The 10000-nt window shown below is 30.7% G+C and overlaps 1 protein-coding gene across 2 annotated transcripts in view; it reads left to right on the forward strand.

Moving 5' to 3' along the window:
• LOC137654605 (probable G-protein coupled receptor CG31760) overlaps window positions 1-10000 on the forward strand; it is a 1168850-nt gene that overhangs the window by 1023421 nt on the left and 135429 nt on the right. For both annotated transcript variants that reach the window (XM_068388385.1, XM_068388387.1), the window contains exons 10-11: window positions 874-979; window positions 8555-8687. In XM_068388385.1, the coding sequence (XP_068244486.1) occupies window positions 874-979; window positions 8555-8687 (239 nt within the window). The remainder of the gene's footprint in view (window positions 1-873; window positions 980-8554; window positions 8688-10000) is intronic.

Consider the following 10000-nt stretch of genomic DNA (forward strand, 5'->3'; position numbering starts at 1 on the left):
AAACTTTGCAAAATAACCGATTTCACAAAAAAGCCGTAACACGCACAATATATATATATATATATATATATATATATATATATATATATATATATATATATATATATATATATATATATGTATATATATACACAGCATATATATATATATATATATATATATATATATATATATATATATATATATATATATATGTTTGTGCGTGTGTGTATACAGTATCTACAATATATATCTATCTATCATTCTGTATATATATATATATATATATATATATATATATATATATATATATATATATATATGTGTGTGTGTGTGTGTGATTGTGTACAGTATCTATATATCTATCTATCCTTCTGTATATATATACATATATATATGTATATATGTATCTATATGTATATATATATATATATATATATATATATATATATATATATATATATATAATCTGTATATATACGCTCTTTCTGTAGTTAGATGTGTTTCTTAAGAAAATTCTTTATATTTTAAGCAAATTTATTTTCACGAGGATTCCAGCCCATTACATTCTCTTACACTGGATGATATCCGGCCCAATACAATTGACTTACTGGCAATTATGTAGAATTCACTTTTTATGCCCATAGGCCCAATTTGGACATTTTTGTAAACGGGCCTAATTTTAAGGAAGAATTTGAAAGAAGATCATAATAAAGTACATACTTTTTTTCAATATTTTTTTCTAACTGCACAGTTGAAAGTTTTGTTCGATGATTAATGCAGAGCATAAAAAGAAAATATTGATAACACAATGTAATTTACAAAATGAACCCGATACCATTTTCCTTGTATTGGGTAATTGTAATTTTTATTTTTTCTTGTCTCCCTTCCCAGTGTGCTTTTTCACCTGGACATGGATGGACGAGGGGTGGCTACAAGTGTCACTGCAAAGATAATTTCTTCGCCAGGAATAAAACCTTCAATGGAACTCTCGTCGAAGGTGAGTGTCAAGTTGTCATTTCATAATGCAAGGTGTTGGGTCTCTCGTAAGACTGCTAATTTTTATTTGGTTCAGTTTTATTTTCCTAAATTATATTTGAAATTTTGCATATTCTTACACCGAAAAACAAGAGAATTATCAAGGCGATAAATAGACCTACCATAATTTTTCCATTTAAACTCATGTGAACTATTGATTTAAAGCTACAGGTAAACTTATGGTGTGGCTGTCAAGTGGCCAAATTGAACCAAACTGTACATTGAGATATATACAAGTATTTTTTTTTTATTGATTTGACTGGGCTGATATGTTGGGAATTAGTATATGAAGGATGACAGGCAATATTTAAAGATGCAAATTAAACACTGTACACCATGCCTTTATTTTTTGCAAATTTACATCACTAAAAAGTCAACCAGAATTTGTTTAGAAATTATATCAAGCTAAATTTTATTTACATACCATTATATATATGTATATATATATATATATATATATATATATATATATATATATATATATATATGTATATGTATATATATATATATATATATATATATATGTATATATATATATATATATATATATATATATATATATATATATATATATATATATATATATATATATATATATGTATATATTGCAACAAATGCCTACTCCCTGATTCATATGTATTTGAATTGAGGTGTTTATAGGTTTTGACGTTGTCACTGTTTTTAGAATGATTTATTGTTAGTTTATTATCATCATTTATTTATTTCTTTATTTCCTTTCCTCATTGGGGTATTTTTCCCTATTGGAGCCCTTTGACTTATAGCATCTTGCTTTTCCAACTAGGGTTGTATCTTGGCTAATAATAATAATAATAATAATAATAATAATAATAATAATAATACGGCCGTAAGTTTATTTTTGTGTCATTTTTTCAAGACGTAAAGGCCCTTCTTTAGTGACGTACATTTGCAATTTTCTCTAATTTTTTTAAACCTCCTGTCACTTGTATTGATGATCATCAACTGTGGACAGTGTAAACTACACTATTGGCATAACAATTATGACCTAATGTTGTAACTTCGTCTTTTGTCGAACAATGTTGCAACAATTCTTTTGATACATTCTTTGATATATATCCCAGAATAAATCGTGTACACGTGTAGTGCATTTTTGTCAGCGTGAAATGCATTGATCTGTTAATTGGTACTGAAAAAAAAAATCGCTTTTGAAATAGGGATTAAACTTGCAACCTACAGTACATATGATAAAGTATCTCAAGAACAAATAGCTGGGTGGGTACTCTCACGTATTTTATGTAATGCATTGTGTCTTGCCTATGACAAAATTCTTTGTGAGCACTTCGAGAAGGAGGATGACAAAATGCACTTACGGATTGTCCTTCGAAAATAATTCTTCAAAAATAAATTTAAAAAAACATTTCTTCGAATACTATAACTTCGAAGAAAAATATCTAGGAGAGGAAAATACTTCGTAGTAGAATATCTTTGACAGGCCAACTCTCTCCCTCTCTCTCTCTCTCTCTCTCTCTCTCTCTCTCTCTCTCTCTCTCTCTCTCTCTCTCTCTCTCTCTCTATCATATTTAGGAAAGTTTATGAATATGGACTCAAATCACATTATGACACTGATGTTCAATTTGCTCTAAACATCCGCATGGTATCAGCTCTTGCATAGCCGCCACCTAACAAAGTTGTCGAAGGGTTCGATATGGTCAGTGATCAAAATATTATTCCCCATGAAGCAGAAAATGTTCTCGTCTATTTCGAGGACACTTGGATCGGACGCCCTGGCAGGCGAGGAAGACGCCGTGTTCCCAAGTTTAATATTGATATAGGGTCATGCAAAGACTGAGTAGAGATGGACTTGCCAAAAACAAACAATTCAGTATAGCGATGGAACAGAGGATTTATACAGCAAGTTTCTTCTCAACATCTAACTGGATAGAAATTTCTATGTGCTCTGAAATGGGAACAAGGACTGAACGAAATAAACTTTGAGTGAATGAATATCTGTTATGAGTTAAAAAATTCTTCAAACAAATACAAAGTCAGTGCAGCACGTCTGAAAAACCTTGTCATCTCTTTCGAAGATTCAACCAATAGGTTAGACTATTTACTAGGAATAGAACACAACCTCAGATTCTAGAAAATAAAAAACAATATCCATAATGAAATTGGTTTATGTTTCGATGAGTTTTCTTTTTATTGCTGATTTTCATTACGCCTTTTAATGAAAACTAATAACATTCTGAGCCATATCATCAGACAGAATAAAGTAGAAATGAGAAAACATAGAAATATATCTAACATATATAACATTCGAAGATAGTGCGCGCAGACAACATTTCCATGTTATGATGTTTCAAGTAAAACACTTTCGAAGTGAATGCACTTCTAAGAAATGTTTTCGAAGAAAAGGAAAGTTGATAACGAAGTCAACTTGACAAATTTGATAGAAATTTCCTACTGAAGAGGTACAAAAATATACCAATCTTCTTCTCACAGATCCGGCAATGCCACTTCTAAAAATTGCAAGTGGTTGCGTAGCAATTGAAAACATTATTGTTAACAATGTCCTCATGATTGGAGTTAGAATGGCATCAGATTACACAGTTTAACTCCCACCGAGAAGTTATAACTTTGGAGGCAAGCAAATAAAGGTTTGGAGGTAGGCGAGAGAAGTATGTGTGATCTTTCAAAGTTGTATGGACGCATGCTGGTTTTATCACGGAAAAGACCAGTAAAACTTGAAAACTTGTTTCAATGTGAATTGGCACCAGTTGCATCCTTACTACACTCGTGAACAAACTGACAGTTTTCCATGATGGTCTACTGAATGCCATAGGTGCTGAAATTGTGGGTAGCAATGAAGCTCTATATTATGTGCAGTGGCTACAAGTTAGAACGGTGGAAAATATTTGCAGAAATTTTGCAATGCAATGACACCCTCATGAAACATATGTGATATTTGACAAGTATCTACCATGGCCCATCAAATCCCATGAACGTCTTCGTCGAGCAGGGAGAAATATGCAGGAGCACAACCTATAAACCAACACAACAATGCTTCCAAGGGACATCATCATGGAAAATTTCAATAACAAAAAGAGCCTTATCAGATTCATATCTGCCACAAGGTATCCATTTCATTCTTTATCTGATTAATGAAGAAAATTGCCTATTCAGACATAAAGAAATGATGTGTACATCATTGCTTACCATCTACAAATGTACATATGATAAAAGTCACATTCTCGTGGTTTTTGATGACATATATATATATATATATATATATATATATATATATATATATATATATATATATATATATATATATATATATATATACACACACACACATACATATATATATATATATATATATATATATATATATATATATATATATATATATATATATATATATATATGTGTGTGTGTGTGTGTGCTTTACTTTGCGGGGAAACACCATGTAATATCTCGAATATCAATGAAAACATATGATAATACGGTCATAGACATAAATTCGCTGTTGAAAATCTAGATCCAAAGTGCGCAATACACACACACTCACTCTCTCTCTCTCTCTCTCTCTCTCTCTCTCTCTCTCTCTCTCTCTCTCTCTCTGCATGCGCTAACGGGATGCGACTCCGTTTCATATCCATTTGGAAAGGGCAAATTGTCTGTTGCTAAATTTCTTCTGAATAATGAATACAACCTCGATGTCGAGTGCGATTCAAACGCAAGTGAATCCGATGTCCTTCGAGCAGGAACAGACGTAATTGTCTGTCTCTATGGTGACCAGACGGGAGGCAATCTTTCCACGCTCAGGCATCGACTAATTGCCAAGAAAAGGGATCCTCCAAAGCTAAAGAGTCTCTCACCAATATTCAAATTATACTTTGATATGCAGACAAATAAGATCCTCCATAGATGGTTATTTCTAAATATGGCGGGAAAACTGATGAACTTAATATTCCATTCCGTGAACTTGGTCCGAAGAAAGCGAGACTTGTCAAAATGAGAATACTTCTCAGACAGTCGTAGATACAGACGATTCAGACGCTGAGTAATGTCTATTGTTCTTCAAATCACGACAAGGACATGGTCACAGAACCCATGAAAACTATATTTGAATAACGTATCATAATCATCATCATCTCCTCCTACGCCTATTGACTCAAAGGGCCTCGGGTAGATTTCGCCAGTCGTCTCTATCTTGAGCTTTTAAATCATTAGTTCTCCATTTATCATATCCTACTTCACGCTTCATAGTCCTCAGCCATGTGGGTCTGGATCTTCCAATTCTTCTAGTGCCCTGTGGGGCCCAGTTAAAAGTTTGGTGAACTAATCTCTCTTGGGGAGTGCGAAGACCATGTCCAAACCATCACCATCTACCCCTCATCATGATCTCATCCACATATGGCACTCGAGTAATCTCTTTTATAGTTTCATTTTTAATCCTGTTATGCCATTTAACTTGCAATATTCTTCTGAGGGCATTGTTCTCAATCTACAAATCTGTTGGATAGTGTGTCATTATCATACCACAACTCATGTCCATACAGTAACACAGAGATAACTCACCGTATATAAAGCCTGATTTTTATATGTATTTTCAGGCAATTTTATTTCCAAACTCAACTTAACCTATCCATTGTCTTGTTTGCTTTTTACAATCTTTCATTAAACTCAAACGTATACATTTCAAAAATGCCTTATTTATTATTCTTAGCGAAGCAGCATCAAAATGATCTTGATGGTGAACACCTTTAAATTTCTTGAGAGGTTTAGGATTGATAAATATTTATACAAAGTTTTTGAATTTTGTTTTGTTAACCAGAAATCCGTTTTTTTTTTGCAAGACACAAAGTTGGAATATCTTTTGATCAAACACTCTAATTTGATTTACATGTTTTTTGAGTTGAATGTGATATTGGCCATGACCTGCATTTTCTTTTCAATATTTGAAAGTTGACTTTGCTGTTAACCTTAACCTTACTTTTAAAGCATATAATACTTTATTTTGAAGTCCATTACATGTACTACATTAATCCATTATCATAATGCATATATAGTGTCACATGATGCCATAATGACATAGTATACACAGAGATGTAAAGTTTATGATCTTAGGGGGGTTGCACTATTTGAGTGATCTTGTTTATATTTAATTTAAAGTATATCCTATGATATGTAAAAGTAATGTGCAAAACTTGGAATGCTTGTTGACTTGCATCATGCAAATTTTTGATTGAATATAAATTTACCACTAATTTGGGTTAATCTTTTACTTCTCGTTTTTTGTATTTATGTATTTCTGTTATACAGTGACACCTAGTGGAAATTAAATATGAAATAAAAATTATTGTCTGACTATATCTTATCTCTCCTTTATGAATAGTTCATACATAATAATGGATATATGGTCCACAGTGAAATTTCGTCATATATAGAAAATGTTCAAGGAAGCCAAAGTGTATTCCGTCATATTTGTTATTCTGATGCTCTCAAAAATGCATTTCCAAAAAAAAGAAAAATCGCTTACAGTATATACCTAAATGTATACATTTTCACTTGGCAGCCTGACTATTAATGACTTTAAAATTTCTTTTTTACTATGTTCCAGTATCCAATTAGATTACGAAAGTATTTGAAATACAAGTTATTTCTTATTCTCCTAAAGCATTCATTTTCTTTTGTAAGAGATTATTCTACAAATAATTTTGCTAATGCTTTAATATCACATTTTTCATTTTCCCAATGAAATATTTTTTTTGAATTGTAATTTAATTTAGCAATGGACGCAGAAATATTCGATAAAGATTTTGGGGCTCATACGAATTTCTTGTCATAAATAGAATGAAGTTCTATATATATATATATATATATATATATATATATATATATATTTATATATATATATATATATATATATATATATATATATATATATATATATATATATATATATATATATATATATATATATATTTATATTAGAATGTTGCAAGCTTTGATATTTCAGTTTGGTCCAGATTTTGTAACATTTAATTTTGCGTGTTCTTTACTGAAATTCATACAATTTATTTCCATTTCTGGGGATGCATATTTCTTTTGAAAGATGCTAGAAAAACTCACCATGGTGGTGACATGAAATCTAAAATTTAGTTATCGTTTTACGAAAATGTTTTAGCAATAACAGTTTTTTTAGTTTTAAGTTACCATGGGAATATCATCGTTTATTTTATACAATTTTGTGTTTTATTTTCTAGTTTCCAGGTTACTCAAGTCCCAATTACTGTTTTGACATTTAACTTTTATCCATAGAATGTGATAGGATACTTAGATACGGTGTGTGAGAAATTGAGAAGTTGTTTTCTGAACATCATAGTTAAGATAATCAGTTTAATTAAGTTTTTTAGTGTTCTCAGGTGTCGTTTCATAGCATTGTTAATGGCAGTTCGTCAGATATGTTAGAGTCCTTCCAGGTATTTAGAACATCCTGTTTAAAAAAAGTTATTATGTATATTTTTTAATTCATTTTATGTTCGACGTTGGATTTATCGATAGTAACTTCATGACAGATACAATATAATTGGTTATTAAATCTAATGCGGATATGTTTGCTCAGGTATTGCAGAAAAGACCAGAAGATACTGTTCTTTTTATTTTTATTTCGGAATAAAAAGTTCATGTCCATGTACATATAATCGTGTCAGTACTCTTGAAAACGTTGATGCAGATGAACAGTACTGGTTCCATCATTTTTTATGAAATAGCTGTTTTGAAATGGGATCTCTATACATATACAAGGGGCTCAAGCACACAAAAACAGATTAGTGTAAGAGTATGTAGAAGAATGGGTGTTATATGTGATGTTACACTATTACCTACTAATTATTTTGTTATGGAAAGTCGTTGATCATATTCATTCCAGTGAGTGTATATTTGTGTCAAATGTTCTGCTATAGAATTCTTGATTATCCTTTGCTCACTAGTTTTTAATTTGAATCCAAACTTTTTCATAGTAATATTTTCTACTTTTCCTTTTAATTTTGCACTTTTAAACTGGGTGGAGAACATTACGCATTCAGGTTAAATGGCATTATAATTGTATGGTAATTGCCTGGAGCGCTGTTTATTTATGTATACGGGTATTTATTTCCAAGTAAATTTATGTTGCATATCATTGTGCAACACTGCTCATAAAATACGATGTAAATCCAATGCTGTGATCGTAACGATTATAGCATTCTTCTGTTTTTGTTTCGATCTGTATAAAATAGGTTGTTAATAGTATTTATTGTGAAAATGGCCGCATTCATAATCAAAATTTTTATTTGGTTTATACATATCTAAATTTGATAATACAATACAATAACAGTGTAATCATAAATTTATCTTATTCTCTGTAGCATGTGAATGGCATCTCTCACTTTATAAAATATGTGATTAAACAATATTATCTGAAAAAATGGTTATAATATCTTGGGTAATTAGGTTCGCTAATTTTTTTAGTCTTTCTATGAAATATCTTTAGTTATTTGCCTATTTTCAGTCGCCTGGCAGAGCAAGATGGAGTCCAATGATCCAACTTACGATTTACTGTACGTCTGTCGTCCATGCCGCCCTGATTGTCCCGGATGCCATAACGACCAGCCTTGCATGGCCCATTACAACTGGCCCTTCAGGTAAGAGGTTTATCGATTGCATGCTTTTACGAATACCGTTATTTTCCCTACATTTTGATTTTTTTTACGCATTAGTGTCTTTTCAAGTGCCAATTAAACTAATAATAAGAGTTTACATTATGTAAAACAGAAAATTTTAAGGACATAATTTGTCATGATTTCAAGATGGATTTGGATGTAGATATTCTGCATCGAGTTGATATCTTTTTCTTAGACAAAATCCTCTGTCTACTCGTAATGTCGGTGAATGATATTTTCAACTGTCATCTCGTTTTCCATTGCTTTTTGAGGATCTTTTCCAGAATATCCTTCCTTGTTTTGCCCAGGATTAATAATTTTTATTTCAATTTTTCATATCGTTCGTTGGATTTTTTTTTTTCAATAGTATAAATCCATATTCGATTTGTTTTTAGTTTGCATGTAGTCCAGGTGCTGCCATGTGTAATTATGTACTTGCAACTCCAGATAACTCAAAATCAATCAGTCAGCTCTTACTTGTAATGATTACCATTTATTTCTTTTCTTTTATCGTATCAATTCATTTCTAGGAGTGTCTTGAAAAATTTTGCATTATTTTTAAACGTTTGCAAATTTCGTGTAGTTATCACTCACATTTTCTGTTATTAACTCTGCGGGCTAATTGTAAAGTGCAATGATATATATCTGTATATGAAACATGAAGCATAAAACAGGTTTCCTAATCATCTGTTTTAAAAACAAAGTGTATTCCAGTACGGTAGTTTATGTTGAATCTTGCTTGCCAGTACTACAAATGATAAGGAAAATAATAGATTATGAATAAATAAATAAACGTGAAAGTAGTATTATAACACAAACAACAACAAATAATAATAATAATAATAATAATAATAATAATAAAGATAATAATAATAATGATAATAATAATAATAATAATAATAATAATAATTATTATTATTATTATTATTATTATTATTATTATCCATGCTCAAGGTTTTGCCTTTACTGTTATAATAAGTTATAAGCACTCGGTATAATTTCTTTCACATTAAGAATGATGTTACAAAGTTCCCAAGTAGTGCTTGAGTACACGATATTGAATTCGTAAAGGAATGTTAGATGCTGAAGAATAGTATTAAATGGTACATTTGTAATGAAATATCTACGCAATTTATTGTATTTTCGTTTTCCTCATATCCCTCCCTCTCGTTTTTTATGTTTTATATTCTTTACTACTTTGTCCACATTTTTCTATCCTCAATATTCACGAAGAGAAGACGGAGATGAAGACATATGCCGGCCGGAAATTCAAACACAAAGACCAGAGGACAAAA

The sequence above is a fragment of the Palaemon carinicauda genome, chromosome 15 (assembly GCF_036898095.1).
Source record: "Palaemon carinicauda isolate YSFRI2023 chromosome 15, ASM3689809v2, whole genome shotgun sequence".
Taxonomy (NCBI): Eukaryota; Metazoa; Arthropoda; class Malacostraca; order Decapoda; family Palaemonidae; genus Palaemon; species Palaemon carinicauda.